General features: G+C 38.2%; 1 protein-coding gene across 4 annotated transcripts; it reads left to right on the top strand.

Moving 5' to 3' along the window:
* The first annotated feature begins 1450 nt into the window (after positions 1-1450).
* LOC149014658 (transducin family protein / WD-40 repeat family protein) lies at positions 1451-15996 on the top strand. 4 transcript variants are annotated; one of them, XM_089155698.1, is made up of 10 exons: positions 1451-1762; positions 4315-4381; positions 7407-7660; positions 9812-10412; positions 10507-11184; positions 11509-11949; positions 12261-12455; positions 13570-13626; positions 15032-15091; positions 15164-15996. In XM_089155698.1, exons 1-10 carry the CDS (start codon positions 1731-1733, stop codon positions 15245-15247), a joined length of 2469 nt encoding a protein of 822 aa, XP_089011824.1. In that variant the 5' UTR covers positions 1451-1730; the 3' UTR covers positions 15248-15996. The 4 variants fall into 4 exon arrangements, with proteins under 4 accessions (XP_089011824.1, XP_089011827.1, XP_089011825.1 ...); XM_089155701.1 differs by having other exon boundaries at positions 1451-3556; XM_089155699.1 differs by having other exon boundaries at positions 10510-11184; positions 15164-15995.
* The last annotated feature ends 4304 nt before the right edge of the window (positions 15997-20300 follow it).

Genomic DNA, 20300 nt, shown 5'->3' with positions numbered 1-20300 from the left:
TAGGGTTTTTTCAGAAGCACAAAAAGAAAATTTCCTTTTTCCCTAACCAGTTATTTTCTGATGCTCAGATCTATATCATACAGAAGGCTAATTTTCATTCAGTGACATCAGTTAAATTAGGATTTGGACTGAGTGATGTATCTTTACAATACATAAGTTTCTTATTAGATGCCATTGAATCATTTGATGTAGGGGTAAGATTATATAGGAAAGGGGGATTTTGCTTGTGTAGAAGCCTTTGGCACCAGATTTGCCCTTAAAATAGTTTAATGAAGAGATTTGAGCACCTGAATTCTTACAAATTTGTGGTTACTGAAAACCCCCTTCAACTTCCATCTTGCAAAAGGGAAAAATATTTGATAACTTGTTTGATCCAACACCACATTCAGAAGTTCTACACAATATTACACATCACTCTCCTTGTGATCTATCAAAAAAGGGAGAGGGAATGGGGAATTTTATTTGCAACAGCAGTTGCCGGTAGAGGAGAAGGAGAGAGAGTTGAGTACTAGGCTAAATGGAGGGATTTTATTTTGTAAATTAGTAAACTATTAAATCCTTATAATGTAAAAATAGAATAATTTACAAATAAACCCGCCACTTGATTATGCACCGTTCAATTTCATTTTGATTAGGTGGCAGAATCTCCACCTGCGATTGGTACAAATAAAAATCCAGGGAAAGGGGGTGGTGGTGGGGTGGGGGGGACTCTTTACCTTCTTGTATTGATTATTGATGAATTTCCTGGTTTGTCTTTAACCTAAAACATGCGTGGATTTGAATTGGTTATGTGTCAACTGTGGATCTGTCTTCTCCTATTCTTCTCACCATGAATTCCCTATTTAGCTTTTCCTCAATTGTTCATAAGATCCTCAAGCTAATTCCCATCCCAAACCGTCAAACTAAACCATCCATTGCAACATGAGAAGTTGCTCAATTCGTGGACTTCCATAAATTTGGATTCTCTGCCAGTACCGTTCAGATTTTTTCACCAAATATTAGAGTGGAGGTTCATGTTAGGTCCATTAGATTTCACCCTGATTTATTTATTAACGTTTTGAGGTAGGATTCACTCCTAATGTTTGGTAGAAAGTGTAACGAGAACACACACTTCTAGCCGGATAGCTAGAGAATTTGGATTCTATCTTCCATACTCCAACTAAAAATGACCTCCCCGCAAAACAAGGACTAAGGTCCTATTCGACCATTATGACCTCCCCAAACCCTAAAAAAGCGTGAAGCCGTTTATACCTAGGAATTTGATTGCCCTACCTTGACCCAAGTCCAATATTGAAGGCAATTAACTAGGGCACATGCAAGAAACATGGTTCGTGAATCTTGTTCCGGTTCGACCAGAAAGTGAACCGGGTTAACTGGGAAAATTTCCTAGCTTTAAACCCGCAGTCCTTTTTTTTTTTTTTTTAATTTTTTATTTGTTGGGGGAGCTTCTGTAGCCGCGTAAAATTTTTGAGCCACCATGCCCAACTGTTCAGATTCCAGAAAGAACGAAATAATGGAAGATGGATTTGGAGCTTTTCGTTTTTTTCTTCCCCTGACCTACAAATGTACATCTTCGCACTTGTTCGTTTCTGTTTCTGAAACCAGTGTCTACTTCTTACTATACATATGCAGTGGCTCTTAGGTTCTAATTCTGAAACGTGGTTTCTGCCTTCTGAGGCTAAGAACGAGACTTGATCAGAATTTGTCAAACGCTTGTCGTAGAAGAAAACATGGTTTTCGATCTCTCTACCTTAGAAGCCAGGTTTCGAAATCTGTCTCTCTGGCTCTCTTTTTATACTCTATGTGTGGACTATAAGTAACAATTATGAATTTTTTTCTGTTTTTTTTTTAAATTTGTGCTTGTGACGTTTGTCAACTCTGTTCTTATTGCTGCATGTTGGTTTTATGAAAACGAGTTATTAGAGAATTTCTTCCGCCATGCAATATTTCAGCTTCCGGGCCTTAAATTTGAGAAGATCGGTATGGAGCCTGGTTTGAGGTAACTAGAATATAATATATACATAACGGTGTTAACGCAGGGAATTGTTAGCAATTTGATCTGCACCTATCAAAATTTTCACTTTATAGGTCCAATGTTGATTTTAGGAGCTACACCAAGAAGAAAAAAAAAAAAAGAGAATGTATAGCAGGGGATTTAGATTTGGGCTGAGGATTTTTCCTTTTAATATATGTATCTGCTTTTCTATGGCCTCAACTACATGATGGATTTCATTCGCTAGATTTAAATTTATTGTAGTTGGGTCTACATTTGTTGCTTCATAAAACATATTTGCAACACAGTTATGATACTACTTCTCCACAAACTTTGATTTCATTGCATGCAATCCCAATTAATTAGGGCAAATCCCTGAGCCATCAGAATACAAAACATCAAGACTTTCCAGATCAAGCAGAAACCAGAATTAAAATAATGAAGATGCAGAACAAAAATGTTAGTTGTTTTAGTCTTCTAGGACATTCGTATTCATTGATGACTGTTGGTGACAACTCAGAGATAGAAACCAATAACGTTTGGGCCAAAAAGAAAAAAAGATGTACAAGTGAAGGAATCCTCTCAGAAAAGCATATTTATATTTCTTCAAGGTGTTTCCTTGTTAAAACATTTCCAGCACCCACAGTTCTTTTTCAGTAGATCTCCATAATTTGTTAGCATTTAGTATCAGATTCTTTGTAGTTTTTATGTTTTTGTTTGATTAATATACTCTCATTAGGTTCATGACAGTGGATGGATCTGGTGCATTGCCTCACCTTGGGGTGCAAGTTTGGCCCTGATTGCCCTGACCCGCCTTGAGCTCGAATAGGGCTTGGGCTCCAAATTTTGGCCTTGAGGGCGGATTAGGGCCAAACTATTCTGGCCCTGACTAGGGCCAAGGGCGGGCTTGGATTACTCTTTGGCCCGCTAGGCCTGTCTTGACCCGTCCCTGATTTTTGGCCTAACCCTGGCCTTGATTTTGGCCCCCATTTTGTCCCTGATGTTTGATCTCAATGAACTAGGAACATGGACAAGGATAGGGCCAATAAGGGCCAGGGGAGGGATAGGGCCAAAGATAGGGCCAGTTAGGGCTTGGGATAGGGCCAATCAAGGCGGGAATGGGCTTGGCTTGGCCCTATAGGGTTTAGGGCAGGGACAACAATCCTTGGCCCTGAATTAGGGACAAAGCAGGAATGGGCTTAGATTAGAATATATAGGGCTGGGCTTGGGATTGCAAAAGCCTGGCCCAGCCCGATCCTATTGCAACCCTAGCCTCACCCACCATCTGGAAAAACTAACAATATCGTTATGGAGAGAGAAAAGGTATCATTTTTATTAGTTGATGTTTATATGCAAATCTTCTGGTTTTTGAAAATTTAGGAGCGGGCTGGGTGTGCACCAGCTTTCAATTAACTAATAACATACGTCGATCACAGGACTGCAAACAAGAAGGCAAGTGGGTCTTTTCCAAAAGGGAGGTGATTGAATCCTTCCTTTTTCAATTCTTGACTCTAAAGGTTAAACATGGGCAGCTTCACAGTAAGGTTGGATCCACGGAAGAAGGTAGGTAGAAAGCCCTTTCTCTGTCAAGAGTCTACTGTCTGATTGTCACTACTGATGCCATCACTATAGCTGTTGATAAGTTTAATGTAGATTTACTCACGGACACTCACTGTATGGAAATTACTGTTCAAAGGACAATGGGTGAGCTATGTTCATGTTACATGGAAAAGAGAAGTATCTAAAGGTTCTTGTGTGAATACTATTACTGAAATACCTCTATGTAGTTTTCTGCTGATGTAAATTGATCGAGTGAATTATGTGGGTGAGGTGATCCTTTTCCTCTTTCAAAATATCACCTTTTTTATGACAATTATTGATTATTGACTTTGATTATCTGGTTTATCTTGTGAATCTTCCTTGGTATATACTCCTTTGGAGTATTTAAGTTTCCATTTTTTTTTTCAGGTTAGGAAATATTCTTTTAAAGAGTATTTTTGGTTTTCTTTACAATTAGAAGATATTACAGCCACCAGGTTTATGCTATATGTTATATCCTTTTTGGTTGAGTAAAGACTGTTATTCTTGACTGCAGAAGTTTTTATGCAATTGTGCTGATCATTTAGAATGAAAATTTTCAGATATTATTCTTGGTTTTATTTTGGTGAAGATTGGATTGTTTCAAAGAACTAATAGAAAAGAGCACCATTGTTTACTTGGTGATCTTAGTCTTTCTTTTTAGTGGGAACTTGTTCTTATAGATATTTTCACAATGTCATTTTTTTCCTTTTGTAACTTCAAATTCCTTCTGTTTTCTTTAGGTATCTTGATTCTTGCAAGAGAGAAGGCATGGAACCCAATCATTCAATTCTTTGTGGCTTCATTAAGGTTGATATTGATAAAATTCTGTTCATCTTTAATTCAATTGTTGGACCATGTACTGACTAGTTATTAACGCTCTTTGTAGCTAGACCAATTATAAAATAACCAATTTGGCTTTAAAGAAGGTGTTCTCATATTGATGGATTCAGACCTTTGCTTGATGTTAAGCCTCAGGTCTGAACCTTGTCGCACAATCCCTGTCCTCTCCCCTCCCAAGAAAATGGTCTGAACCTTATGCTTGAAATTTACTAGGAGGATATTAGATATGAACTCGGTGAAGTTAGGAAAAACAAGATAAAAATTTAGAAAGCAACAACATCAACCTAAATACAGTGAAGGGGATTGGAATGCTAAAACACAAGGGCTCAGAAAATGTTCCCTTGTACGAAGCAGAGCAGTAACAATTAGGTTATGACCTTGATTTTAATCAAAGGGCTGGCTTGGATACCCTCTAATCAAATCACAGTTTCTCATCCTCTCAGGCTCTCACTATCTCTCACATCACATGTTCTGTCTGCGTTAAGGCAGGGAAGCCAATGTGTTAATCGATCATCAAATTGTGGGGCAAAGCCCTTACAGCCTATTTTAGTAAATAAAAACTAGTGGGGCAAAGCCCTTACAGACTGTTTTATTAATGAAAACTAGTAAGCATTCCATTTTAATTTAGTGAGCTGTCCAACTAATAGAATAGGGATTCCTACTTGCTAATAACAGTAACTTGGAAATATGATCTTAAAGGAACATCCTACACAAGGTAAAGGAGTTAACTAAACAGCATCTTAGTTAACAACAATAACACTCTTTTATTCTTTAATCTATGTAAAATAAGAACTACTAGATACAATATAAGCCACTATTTTGCCAGGACTGTCCTGTCAAACCAAATGCCCTAATGAAGAAACATGGTCATGTAAGGGCCCTATTTCTTGATTGTCTTGCAGCTGCATGTGAGGTAATTCCTCCACGCATCAACTCTCCCTGATTGAAAGCATTGGTCCTTGACGAATGTACAAGTGCCATGTCCTGCTTGTAGAGGTATGGATGGGGCCGATCGAAATCGTCCACGTGGATCCATCCTCAACGTCTTTGGTTGTCCATTCCATTTGATGAGAAGGAATGAAGATCGACACCATTCAGTTTCATAGTGTATCTGTTTTTTTTTGTTTTTTTGTTTTTTTGTTTTATTTATTTATTTATTTTTATGCTGAACAAAAATTCTATTAATTAGGGTAGCAATTACATAGTGTATCTATTGTTGACAGCATTTCAATATCCATCCTTGACTGGTGCAGCAAACTGAGGAGACCGAAGGGGTCCGTGTCATCCTCATCTGAATGGCGACCCACAGCCAAATCTACTACATTGAAGACATTACTGATGGTCATATCTGGTGGCTGCTCAAGAACATATGCATTAAGACCTATCTTGTTTAGCACTTTATATGGACCCATCTCCTGTTAATGCAACTTAGTATTGGTCCAGGAGCTAAAAATTCTGGGTTAGGACTCTACAAAATGACCGAGATGATCAGCTGTAGCCTTATAGCTATTCCTGTTAAGACTAAGAGCGAGCACAGGCATGCACTTTGGTGATATGCCCAATAAACTCATCCGCTTCAGCACTGACTCATGCATGATATGGGAGAGGAACGAAGTCAAATCAGCCTTTTGGGCTGAATGCCAATTAATATCTTGAATGGACTGTGACCCTTAGTGAAATTAATTGCATTGTTGTTTGAAAACTCAGCTATATTGAGTATTAATGGTGTTCTAAATCGGAAGGTTCCAACTAGAAGCCAAACTCCAGGATCTGAGAACTAGTAAATCTTTTTAGGTCAAATTGGGGTTAAGGTTTGGTATGGAATCATATCAAGTAAGTTCAGGGGACTCTAACAGTGAAGGTTTGAGTACGTTTTGATGATGGAGTAGGAATTGAGCAAATTAGGATTAGATTTCCCGGTTTCTGGAAAGAAGACAAAAGAATACTTGGTTTCTAATTGTCAGAAAGGGCAATTATTGTGTCGTAAAGGGATAAATCAGATTGATGGGAGGGGAGAGAGATGAGATCAATCTTCTTGGGAATAAGAAGAGAGAAGAAGTCAGGCTTGCAATGTGAACCCCGTATGGATTGCCCAACAGCCCTGAAACTCCAAGAAACATCTTATATTCTTTTTGGAAATCATCAATTTGACAGACCTTCTAAAATTCCTAATCTGACTCATAGAAGGACTCATAGTCGCACTCTAAAAGGCTCAACAAAATTCCTAATTTATTTCTTCAATGCCCCCTCCCCCAACCTCCCCCCCCCCCTCCCAAAAAAAAAAGCCCTTTAATATCAAGCATGTCTTTGTCTAGGTGAATAAATAAGTCATTACCAAAGGAAAGAGAAAACAGGGAAGATAACATATGGTCCATTGATGCAGTAAGACAAAACCAAAACCAAAACCAAAACCAAAACCAAAAAGAATAATGGCCATTGTGCATACAACCCATTGGACTCTCAAAATTTCTCATAGTAGTCTGTTCTTGGTCCAGTAAGACAAAACCAAAACCAAAAAGATTAATGGCCATTGTGCATACAACCCATTGGACTCTCAAAATTTCTCATAGTAGTCCGTTCTTGGTCCAGTATGATGGTCTGACTTGCCGTTATCCTTCTTGTTCTGTCGAACTACATCAAACATCTATTGTTAAGATGAAATATCTCCGCTGTTCTGAAGTTTCTTGAATCCTGAAATCGGGCTAGCTGGTTTTGCAATTGTCCTTTTGTCAGCTATCTCCCTTAACAGCTATTTTTTTTAAATCATAGAGTATTATGATGCTGTTGTATTTAGACATTGACATCTGTTCTCAATCTTATCAAACTGGCAAAAGAATTTGTTACTTTGATATTACTATTGTGGTATGTTGTTATGAGTCAGCCAACAAATATGATATGGATAGATTCCTTGTGTTTCTAGTAGTCCTAGGTAAAAATTTGTTGAAGAAATCCGGAGGTGTCTTTTAACGGGTTACTTTCTTCTCATATTCAGGCCAAGCTTCAAAAATCTCGTCAAGAGACGTGCTGCCTTGAAGTTTACTTGGACCATCTGAAAGATGCTGATTTTCCTCTGCTTACTGAAGTCTTCTCATTTATTGATGTCTCTGAAATTGATGCGGTAGACATACTCCATGAATCTCCTTGTGTCTTGGATGGAGAATCTGTCTTGTCTTTGATTCGTAGATTCAATCAGAAACTACGGGTTGTTGATCTTCAGGACTTGTCATTTGGAAAGGACTTCTTGCGGTATTTAGTAGTGCTTACACTCTTGTTCTCCTTGAATTTCTTATATTTTGCTGATTTTGTCCATTGTGTAAATTCTTTTACTTTTTTTTTTTTTTTTGATTGCTTTTTCTTTTTGAAAACTAATGTTGAACCATAGGAATCGACATAAATGTCAATGGATTGAAATACATGGAAACAGGAATACGTTTTACTTTTTCAAGCTTCTTTCATGTAAATATACCCAAGTTTTTACTATCTTACAAGCTCAGATCTGGTTGTTGTAAGGCAAAATGGGTAGCCACAGACCTAGGAGGCAGGAGCATCATGAGAGAAAAAACTCCTGATGATAAAGAGCTTTTGTTAACACTTATTTGATTCATTTAGTCACTTCCTCTCAAAGGTCCCATTTAGTAGCTCTTCAGGATATTGTAATTTCTGGGCTGGTTGTTTTGTGTTGCCAAGGGACAAAGTGCTAGCTTGTTGTTGACTGGTATAACTGGTTTCATCTAGGAGTAGAAGAAAACTACTGTAAGAGAAAGAAAAGACATGAACTCTAAGACATGAACTCTATCTTGCACTCCATACTAATTTAGTAGCTCAATAATAAGTACTAGGACGGGAACCTCTTGACGGGCACCTTGTTCTCCCAACTGGCCAGTCAAATTGGACGGAATTTTGTGAACGGGTCGACGTAGGTCCACCACTCACATGTCAAGTTCAGCCAAAGGAGTTGGTCACATGGCAAACAAACCATTGAAAAATATAAGACTATAGAGGGGGTTCACAGGATGGCTGAGGAGTCATGCACATTCTTGGGAGGTCGTATCATTGAGTTTCAGTCTGAAATTGACATTCTCTATATCCAACTGTCAGCATACCTCCTCATGTTTGCATGTGGCAGACTCAGGTGTCTCTGCAAGAAGATTCTATTGAAGGCATCCATTTGGTATCTTTTTTATATAAAAATACCACTAGACTAAAGTAGCACCATTGCGATTATTTCTGCAATGCTACGGAGCCCTTGTGCACTGATAAGAAGTTAATGAGAAGGGGCAATATGATGAAGTTAAATAATATCCACAGAGAGTGGAAATAGTATTTCTCCTCAAATTTGAAGCTTGTTTCATACTAGCTAGATCATGATATAAAGAGCAATACCATCTCTACTGCAGGATTCATGATACCATGTTTGTCAAGTTACAACTGGGTAGTGGTTGAAGCCATAGTGAACTCTTGTTAACTGATTTATGATGCTGCTTTGATCTGATTGATCTAGTTGGTCTACGGAGAGATGATGTTGGGAGCCTAGTTTTTGAGGCATGTTGGGCATTGTGGAAGGACGAATTATAGGAGTGTCTTGAAGGAAACAAAGCTTACAGGGGCAGTATTTGAGAACATTTTTCAGGACTCTCCTGCTGCATAAAGAAAAGCATGCAGAATTTTGAGCAGATTTAAGTTCAACTTATGAATCGGTGCCTTCTACTGGAAGGTATAATGAACATATACAGTTATAGAATCACTCTTGGAGGTTGGTGTAATGGAGGACCAATTTGATACATTTTTGTACATTTTCTGCTTGCTTTTGTTATTTCAATTAAGTATCCTTTTGTATAAGAGAATCTAAAAAAACCTTGAAGGAGGATTTTAGAACTTGTATCTCTGTTTGTCAACCGTTAAGGTTTGTGAAGCCATGCTTCACTGTTTTTTTGTTACTGTTAGTGCACAATATTGGTCTCCATTCTGTGGTGTGGATGAACATTTGTATATTTGGGTATTCATGAGCTTATTTTCCCTCTTCAATATAGCCTCTATGATTAGTGATTTACTTGCTTCCTGTCATAATAAATTTTCACTTGCCACTAAAAAATGTTCATGGTTCTTCAATATAGTTGAATGGCAGAAAGGAATTGTGCAGCCAGCCCCCAGTAGCTAGGATAAAGGCGGAAATTGTTTTCCCCTCATCCATCTGTCCTTATTCAAGTACTTATAAAATGTTTTCTGAATTTTCTTCCTCAATAAATTTCCACTGTATTTATCAGAAATATGTGCTGAGGCTCTTTTACATAGAATTTTTATCCACTTCAGTGAATTTCCTTCAATTTATAGTTCAGACATTTTTTCTGGGGCTGTCAGCTTCCGTACTTATTGCTCTCATCAATGTCTTTATGATAGGGATCTTTGCAGGAGAGGCTTGACTTGTCAAGTCTTGAACTTGAGGTCTTCCCACATCCGGAAACTCAACATGATTGGAGAGTTTATGCAATTACATACCCTTTATCTTGATTTTAGTACTTCACTCAATGGTTTCCAAGCAGATTGTTTTACCTATATGCCAAATCTGATGCGTCTTTCGATGTGTGAAACAAGAGTTGCTAATCTCTGGACAACTTGTGCTGCACTAGCAAAACTCCCATCTTTGGTGGAACTCCGCTTTCAAAATTGTTTATGTTGCAATGACACTGGTCCGTGTCCTGCATCACCCAGTGAGAAAGTAAATATCCTTGACTGTGACAGAACTAGCTTTCCTTATTTGAACTGTGGTAATTATATTGGAGCTGGAGAACCATGCATTGGGGATGATTCTAGCATTGTCAGCAGTTTTAGGAACTTATTCTCTTTAAATGATCTGATTATGACTCATGAGAGCACAACCGAGGAATCATCAGATGACAGTGAGCTGGACTTTTCAACTCATCGGCAGAGAATAAGCTTGGTGGAGCTATTATCTGGTGTTCTTCCTGCATTGCACGGACAGGCCAATCTGGAGAATGAGGTGAATGCCCATTGTGCATGAAATTGGTTGATTCAAGAAAGGGAATATATAATGGTTGTATAAATCTGATGAGGGATTTGTTTTGTCTGCTTAGCAGGTCTCATTTGGTACTCTGTTGACTGAGGAGGAAGAGGAGTCTTTTGTAGATGCCCTTAATTTGAGATGTGGATCAGGTGCTGCTGATGTTTCCTTGAAGAAGTACATTTCGCATCATCCGTCACCAATTTGCTTTGAAAAGCTTTACCGAGAGTACATGATAACTTTACTACCCCGTCTGAGAGTATTAGATAATTTGTCTATTACAGACACAGAGAGGACAGTGGCCAAGAAAATATTCTCCAGATACTATGAGTTTCTACCCTACAACCGACAATATAAGGAGAGTGTAGTTAGTATTTTGCAGAACCGTGAAATGGGACTAGGTGCTCCTCTGTTGAGAAAATCACCCTCGTCAAAGCAACTGTATCCTTCTGTGAAGAGTCAGTATTACTTCTCCAGGTCAATTTGTGCTGCTAAAGTCAGTTCTTCGACTTGGCCACTTCTGTATCCACTTTCCAAGTTCAGCAGTGCCTCTGGAGAAAGAAATAATAGTTTTCGTCCACGCCAATTTGAATATCACCCATCTGACTCCAGTCTAATGGTTTTTGGAACTTTGGATGGTGAACTGGTTGTTGTCAACCATGAGAATGGGAAAATTGTTGGTTATCTCCCATCCAGAGGATCATTGAGCAGCATCTTAGGGTTATGTTGGCTAAAAAGTTATCCTTCCAAGGTAGGAAATGACTCCATATTACTCAATCAGATAATTTATGTTTGTCTAATTGTGAATTCTTAATTTGCAATGTCAGAAATGGACAAGCTATTAAAAGAAATCATTACATCTCAGTGTGTCTAGGGTTGTAGTTTCTGTTGATTAAAGGGAACTGCTATCTATTGTCTATCAAAGCTGAAAAAATGAGCTATTGTTGTATTTTCTAGGAAACATAATTACTCTCATTGCTGAGCATTATAATGCAATTCTGTTCTTTTTATAGTTTTGTTGGACCATTCCTGATGTGGGAAACACTTAACTTTTTTTTTTTTTGTTCAATATCAGCTTATTTCAGGGTCTGATAATGGTTCCTTGCATTTGTACGATGTCCAGAAAATGCCTTCGATGGCTACAGACAGATACTGCAGTGTTGAAAGTGTTACCTTTGATTATTTTGAACAGCTGACATCTGTTCACGTCAATTCATCGGATGAACATTTTCTTGCAAGTGGATACTCTAAAAATGTAGCCCTCTATGATATTGCCAGTGGAAAACGCTTGCAGATCTTCTCTGATATGCACCAAGAGAATATCAATGTTGTTAAATTTTCCCACCATTCCCCCTCAATATTTGCAACTTCATCATTTGATCAGTATATAAAGATGTGGGACTTAAGGCAAAAACCAATAAAACCTTGCTATGCGACTTCAAGCTCAAGAGGAAATGTGATGGTGTGCTTTTCTCCTGATGACCATTATTTGCTTGCGTCAGCTGTTGACAATGAGGTACCTATATGGAAGTTTGGTATTTGGACTGAGTAGCATAGACTATGACATAAAGAGTGATCCAGCTAGTCTGAGTATAATGTTGGATCCATCCTTGGGATCTTGTGTCACAAGGCTAAATGTTTTCAGTTTTCCCTTATTTTGTGAATCATTGTGACCTTCTGTGTCTTTATTGGTAAACCAACCTCTATCTTTATGACCTCCGGGACATTTTCTTCCCTTTTGGATGTGTGCTAGGAATCAGGGATGAAAAGTAGTGCAATATTAATGTTGATTCGTAGTTGATGGAGTGTAATTGGTTAAAATTGTAGGTTAGGCAAATTTTGGCAGTGGATGGAAGGCTACACATGAAATTTGAGATTGCATCAACTGGAAGTAGTCAGAATTATACTCGTTCATATTACATGAATGGAAGGGACTACATTATCAGTGGGAGTAGTGATGAAAATGTTGTCCGTGTTTGCTGTGCTCAAACTGGAAGAAGGCTTAAGGATATTTCCTTGGAGGTAACTTGGTTTTTTCTGTTTGTATGTTCCATGTGTGGGGTTTAAGTAATCTGATATATGAGATGCATAGAAGGACATGTTATTTTACAGCTCAACATGTATGTGCATGGAAAGGCATTGAAGTAATTATAGAAGACATTATGCCAATTCTCTCAAAAAGAGAAGTGCATGCAGTTGCTAAAAGGTTCTTTATAAAGATACTTTTCGTAGACCATATAGTATCATTTACAATGTATTTTACATACACATTGCATCGAGCCTAAATAGAGAAAAAAATGACAAGAACATACCTAATGAACAACAAAAATCAGCTCAACCTACCAGAGGGGGGGGGGAAGAGTAGAAAGTCAAGAAGAAAAATAAATATGCTAGAGTTGAAAGTGTATTTTTTATCAAGTTAATATTCAAAAAAGGCTTCAACAGTCTTTTTGAACCATTGGTGTTTCTTCCTGTAAGAGGGACTGGTAATCCTGCTACACTTCACTAGTAATTTTATATCAATGACTAAGAATTAAGGACAGGGTTGGGTAGATAAAAGTAACCAAGTTAACTGAATCCAGAACACTTCAGATTGGGCATTGAGATATCTTTTCAAAGGAAAAGTGAAGTGGAGGGTCTTAGGTTTTGGAACTGGAAAAAAAATTGAGGGGATGGATTCTTATAAAGGCATAACAGGACAGTTGAGAAAGAAAGGGATTCCCAAAGTTTTATTGGTTGCATCTAGTGTGGTAGGAAGCTCTAATTTGGAGACTGAAATCTGGACAAGAATGTGCTGTCAGCTTGGGTCATTGTAATAGATGATGGTTGGTTCCATGTGGGAAGGATCCATTTAATGTTCAGTGATCCATGTGGGAAATCTTTCTTTTTTTCTTGGAGTTGAGCTGGGTTTTTCTTTTTCTTCCCGCCCCCCATTTTTGGGTGTTTGGGTGAGAAGGTGCAGGGTTGGGGTTGAGGTGGTTGTGGAGGACAGTTGATGGCTGTAGTGCTTATAATCAGCAGATTTGTTTTTTTTGGGATAGGAAATTCAAATTACAATCTTTTGGCTGCTGATCTAGTATGTTTCTTCTGTTATTGAGATTGAATTATGCAATGATTTTGTTTATTCCTTTTCCAGAGTAGAGGATCAGGAAATTCTATGTTTGTGCAGTCTTTGAGGGGTGATCCTTTCAGGGTGAGTTCTTTTTGCCACTGACAATTATGAATGGATTCAATTTTATTGCTTACAAAGCATATTTTAAACTCTGTTGGTCCATATATTGGTGTGTCAAGTTCGTCTAGCAAGGATGGTCTTATTTACTTGAAAGAACCAATCATCATTTTGCATCTATAGTAGCTAATTAGTAATGGACTCAAAATATGCTGTAAGATAAAAACCTAATCCAAATAGGCTGCTTCAAGTTGAAAGGAGAAATTCAAAGCCCCAGTGTTGTTCCAGCTACCCCTAGTGTCATCTCTTGGGTTCAAACCTAAGTCTATCCATATTTCCATAATGCAGCCTTTTAGACTGGATAGTTCGCTTGTGATTTTAAATGCTAGTTTTAGAGATGATTGTCTATGGTCTTTGCTTAAAGTGCGCCCCCCCAACCCCCCCCCCCCCCAAAAAAAATAATAATAAAATAATAATAATAAAAGGAGGAAAGAAAGGCTTCTCATTTTCAAGTTGGACAGATAAGGGTCGTCATGAATCTGAAAAATAAAAACCCATATCTGTTCAAATCATGAAATGTGTTAACTTCTTCAAGCAAGGACATTGACTTCTTCATTTTACTTTTTAATAAGCACTTGGTAGCAAGGTTTGGATTTGGTTAGAACCAGACCTCGATGGTAACCCTAGAGAAGGACCTAAGGATAGGGTTAATCCTCAGCCTGATGAGGTTCAGATTGCATTTCCCTTGGCTGAAGTTGGAACCCTAACCAAAGATTGGTCTAAGATTCTTGTGGAATGGCATTTGGATTCCATTGCTTCCCCAAACTAAATGAGGAAAAAAGCACCTTGGTAAAACCTGCCTCTTTTTTGTTGGGGGTTGGGGGGGGGGGGAAGGATACCGACCCCTTTGCTTGCTAGCAAGTCAAGAGGAGCCGCTGAATATGCTGTATATGATGGAAGATTTTCATGGGAACAGTGTTTTGACTTCAGCCCCAAAACTGGAGGAGAGAAGAAAAAAGTTGTTCAATTTAATATCTGTCTCGTGTTTCTTTTTCTTGTGGGGTGGTTGGGTTTTTCCCTTGGCTTGCTCACAAGTTGAGGGGAGTGGCTGGACTCATGCTGTGGCTTAATACAACATACGCATTGAGGTTTGGGGAAAACTTTAACCTTAATCATACTGTGGGGAAGCAGTGCAGATGCCAATGTAAAATGGATCATTGGCTAAAACCAAACAAGTTGGCTGGACTTGATGACAACCATGCTTATGGCCAAGTTACCTTACAATGTCCTGGAACTGGTTAGAACTTAGAAGTGCTAGATTTGCACCTATTATGACAAAATGCTTCTCTTTCAGATAATGCAGCATGTACTTGTTGAATGATCTTCCAGTGATGTTAATTCTTCATTTTTCGTCCTTTTTGGAACTCAGGCTTTCAACATGAGTGTCCTTGCAGTCCCTTTGCGTCTTTCAAAGTCAGAGATTATTAAGGTATTCGTCATGCCCTTTGTGATAACTTTTGCAAACAACTCTGTGGATTGTTATAAGAGGAATTTTCTGCAGGTCAACTTGCTGGCATCCTGTGATCATGCCAAAGAACACACTGCCGGTCAGCATTCTCATCCTTCCCACAGCATGGGAGGTTGACTTGTCTATCTCGACTTACATTTGTGTAGATAAGGAGAATGATTTGTGCAGAAAGTTTCTGGAAGATTAAGGTAATTATGTCTGTAGTGTAAGGTTGATGGGATGGATTCATGTACATATTTGTATGGTTTAGTTCAGTGAACCACCGGTGCTAGTGCAAATGCCTACTGGCAAGATTGCAAGTTGATGGGATTGGCCTGAGTGGCAAATCAAAGGCCCTTATCCCAGGCATAGGCTGACCTAAAGATTGTGTTGCCCAAGAAAAGCATATCTCATTTCCACCCTGCCAAATGAAATTTTGAAGTTTGAAATAGATTTCAAGGGGTGGCAGATGGTTTTGTACAGAAAATACCAACTGAAATATAGAAATCCATATATTTTTGTTTTCTCCTTTTTCACTTTGCCCTTTATGTTCTTGATTAGACTGCTTCATCTGAATGCCAAATCTGATGAACTCATATTGTGGGTATATGGGTAACTGCATAAATCATATTGAGTTTCTTGATACGGGAGGACTTCAGTACTTCACAAATCAGGTCTCTCTTGCAAAGATACTTAACACCTTGAACTTGATATGTGGAGAGGTTTCAAATTCAGGTAAGATATTTGCACTTGATTTGTAACTCCTGAATTTGAAGTCTTCCATTCCCATAATCTCAACATGATCAGAAAGTCTATGCAATTAGGTGTTGTATGGCTATGTTCTTGTTTCTTGTGTTTTTTTAACGGTTTTTTGAACAGAAATAGCCTAAATTGGTATGCGTATTATATATATATATATATATATATATATATATATATATAAAAAAAAAAAAAAAAAAAAAGTTTAGTTTGAAACCAGCCTGCTTTTTTTTTTTTTTTTTTTTTTTTTTTTTTTTTTCTATGAGTTTTTTTCCGTGTAATCACTACCAAGAAACAATGAAATTGTGTAGCAATAGGAAAATTTGAATCTTACCTGAAAATAAGTAACAGAACAGATATGTTGCCATTCAATGCCCTACATGCCCTTAATCTGCATGTCATGAGTCATAGAAGGTGGCTTGTCTACAGAAAAAATGCAGGACTTACAAAGTAACAATGCTTACCGAACCTGAATAAACTTGCATGTAAAGATTTCAGCATATATTACAAATTAATACTCATATGGATGAGCTAGAACAAGCTTTCTGTGTTAATCCTTACCTAACTATTAGGAAAACGCTTAGCAGCCTGATCAACAGCTCATGTGAAATCAACACTGGCCACCCATCCAATTCATTGGTCCCTCCCTCTCTTTGTTGCCGAATTCTGTTTTTGTGTGTTTGTGAATCTCCTTTACCATTAGCACAGTATTTCTCCTACTGTAGGTGGTGTTTCACATAAATAACCTGGCTTAGCTCTCTGAAAGCCTTCTTGTGTTCTTGCCAATAAGGGTTATCGAGATGGCAGTCATGGAAAGAAAATAGATACGTGACTGCATTTTCTGTTAATGTTTAAGGTTTAAGCACAAGGTTGCTTAGAGCATTACACTATGAATATCAAGTTTGAAATACTCAGACCATTGCTTCCAGCTAGTAATTATAGAATAGTAGGTTTTACAGTTAATTGAATTCTTTCACAAAGACCCATTACACCGTTGGATTGTAACTAGTCCAATGGCCTATATTAGAACAAACGTTGGGCATAACTCAAATACCTAACATTTTCTCCACTCAAAGGAGCTGGGCTGATCCTTCCCAAGTCCCTATTGCCATTTCTTTGCAAATAATCCACCATAAATACCCCAGTGAGCTCCTCCCAACCTTCATCATCATCTATCAAACCCATCTTTTGCGTCTTACTGGTAGGGAAGATGAAGTTTGTGTTCACAACTTTCCTGCTCACGGTGCTTCTCCTGACCTCCTCGTGCTTTCTTCATGCTGCCATGGCAAATAAGTTAAACTTTGGCATTGAACCCCAAGGTGAGAGCTTCATCTGAACCATTTTCACTACTTGTTTCTGTTTGTTTGTTGAGCTACCAGCTTGTTGTGATGCATCTGATAAGGTTTGGTTTGGTTGGTTTTGTTTGTTCAATAACTAATAAACTAAAAAGCAACGAATGAGTGCGATAGTAAGTGCAAGAACAATTGCATGAAGCTAGAGCAGACGAAGATGGGAAAATGCTTAAAGCATTGTGGATGCTGCTGCACTAGGTTCTATGGTCCTTCAGGGACATCCAGTAGCCAAATGCACTACTGCCTTGACTACACAGAGGACATGCAGTGCCTGCCTTGAATTTACCAACTGGATTATTACATGCAAGCCCAGCTTCAGAGATCAACCAATTTTTATATATTTGGAATTAATATGCTTATATATGTATGCCTATATATCACTAAGGTTTGTGTAAGGAATTCAAATCCTCAAATCCTCCAATAATGTTATATATAATGTCTCAGTTTGGGTTTAATTAAGCTTCATAGTGCTTAATCAGAATATTGAATAAGGCTTTAATTAAGGGTATGTTATGTTTACCTAGAACATGCATTAATTGGGCATAGCTCATGATCTGTTTACCAAAAGAAAAGAATTAGGCTTAGCTCTAAACCGTACAGCCACAGATTCATAGAATGCTTTTATTTTTCTGTAATCATGGATAAAATTAATGAGTTCATAACCAATGCAACTAATGCTTTAGGTAATTTCTTCGGTAATTTTAACTACGAGTCATGAATCCAATCGTGTGAGTTGAAATTTTTTCTTTCCATGCAAGTGAGTAGAGGATCGAGATTTCCTCCTCCTTTCTCGATTTTCTTTGATCTCTTCCTCCTGCTATTCCTCTCCCTTCCCCATCTCCCCACATAGCATTAAATTGGACAATCATATCTTCCAGAAAATTGTTCTTCAATCGAAAAGAAATATATGGAAGCTCTCTTTTATAAATCAATTTTGATTTTGTAATTTCTTGTTTCTTAATTATGTTGTGTTCTTGCTCGATGGTATGTCTGATAAGGGTTTGTGGGTTGGTTTTGTTTGATTGTTTTGTGAAGTTGAAGACGAAGAGAGTGTCTGCAACTTAGAGTGTGAGAAGAGGTGTGCTCATAGAGTAGGTTGGATGGACAGAGAAGTGAGCAGCTGCTTGGAGAAGTGTGGAATTTGTTGCAGGGAATGTAAATGTGTTCCTTCCTGGGTTCCCGAAGAGCCTTTGGAGAGACATTGCCCTTGCTACATAAACAAGAACAACTCCAAGGGCGATCATATGTGCCCTTGAATTTACAAACTGAAAGGCATGCATGCATGCAGCCTGCAACATATTTTATGGTCTCCTTGTGTTTGAAATACTATAAAATTACGAGTGAGTTGTGAAACAATCAAGATGAGAGGAGAATGTCTCTCACCTTGATTTCATAGATTATTGGGAACAAGAAGAAATAAAAAGGTTCTAAGCATATCAATTTTTATTTGTCAAAACTGGAGGATATTAATATAGATTTTAAAATCAACCGAGATAATCCCAAAATATCGTCTTTTACAATCATTGATGTCTGTACTCTAGATCCAAAACCTCTCTATTCGGTGTTGCTTTTGTTAGGTTTCAGGTTTAAACAAAAGGTTGCTTAAAGCATTATACCCTGAGTATCTAGTTTGTAATACTGTTTCCATTTTGAACAACACTAGATTTTATAGTTAGTTGGATTCTCCCACAAAGGCCCATTATAGGATCTAACTAATCCAATGGCCTATATTGAAACATATGTTGGGTATAAAAATCATATTTGAATATAACTCAAATACCTCAATAGCCTCTTTTACTTTGTCTGTCCGACAATTGGATGGGTGATGAATGTACTGAAAAATTGCAATTACTAGATAGAGAGGAATCACGTTTATTGAAACATGCTGATTTTGTTTTAGTTATTTCTAAATGGACTGATTCTGTTTCGGCATTCCCATCCAACTGTTGCAATTTTAACAGTCCACACTTCATCATCCAACAGCTCATGTGACACCAATGCTGGCTTCCCATCCAATTCATTGGTCCCTCCCTCTCTTTGGTGCTGTTTGTGATTCCTTCCTTGGCCGTACTTTGCTCCTCTTGCGGTGTTTCTGTAATGCTGGTTTGCTCTTTGGCTTCTGTGTCGCCTTCGGTTTGTCGTTGTTGTTTCTCCGCCTTCTTCCCCTAGATAGAGTCTGCCTTTGAATGCTAATAAAATGTATTAGTGTCGGGACTCTTACTGTGTCCCACATGGTCCCTCCGTTAATGTATGAATTTTTTTAGTAAAAACCTTAATGCGTAGTGGAGAAGTGTGAATGGAGAGCAAACAGATCTAGACCCAGTTATCGTAAGGGCAATTATAGAAAGAAAATAGTATGCGTGGCTGCTTTAATTGTCTCCAGCAAAGGAGCCGCCATGATCTTCCCCAAGTCCCCATTGCCATTTTCTTGCAGTTAATCCCCCATAAATACCCCAGTGAGCTAGCCCCTCCCAACCCTCATCATCATCATTCAGCCCATCTTCTGCATCTTACTGGTAGGGAAGATGAAGAAGTTCGCATCTGCAACTTTCCTGCTCATGGCACTTCTCCTCATCTCCTCGTCCTTTCTTTGTGCTTCCATGGCAAATGAGTTGAACTTAGGCATTAAACTCAAAGGTGAGGGCTTCATCTAAACCATTTTCACTGCTTTTTTTTTCCTACCTTCCTTCTTTTGTTGAGCTACTAGCTTCTTGTGATGAATCTGATAAGGGTTGGTTTCTTTGTTGGCCATTGTTTGTTATGTTTGATAACTAATAATTTAAAAGCGACGAAAGACTGCATTGTTGAGCGTACGATGAGTTGCACTGATAAGCGAGGACAGATGAAGAAGATTTGCTCGATGTCTTGTAATTGCCGCTGCACTAAGTTCCATGGTCCTTCCAGTAGCATAATTTCGTATCGCGTTCCTTGTTCCAAATGCGTGCCTTGAATTTCACCAAACTGGATTAATATATACATGCAAGCCCAGCTTCATCGATCAACCATTTTTATATATTTGGAACTAATTAATATGCTTATGTAAGTGAATAATTAAGCCATGGTCGATCTGTGGGTTACCC

The sequence above is a fragment of the Hakea prostrata genome, chromosome 5, assembly GCF_041222555.1.
Source record: "Hakea prostrata isolate BN-2017 chromosome 5, UWA_Hpros_2, whole genome shotgun sequence".
In the NCBI taxonomy this organism is placed as follows: Eukaryota; Viridiplantae; Streptophyta; class Magnoliopsida; order Proteales; family Proteaceae; genus Hakea; species Hakea prostrata.
Note: the sequence above shows the minus strand (reverse complement) of the source record. Positions and strands in the feature narration are given on the sequence as shown.

Bases quoted from the DNA above. Each gene is read 5' to 3' on its own strand.
- LOC149014658 (XM_089155698.1), top strand. From the start codon at position 1,731: ATGGTTTTCGATCTCTCTACCTTAGAAGCCAG. The intron at 11,185-11,508 runs GTAGGAAATGAC...GTTCAATATCAG, and splicing joins TAAAAAGTTATCCTTCCAAG to CTTATTTCAGGGTCTGATAA. The intron at 12,456-13,569 runs GTAACTTGGTTT...TTCCTTTTCCAG, and splicing joins TTAAGGATATTTCCTTGGAG to AGTAGAGGATCAGGAAATTC.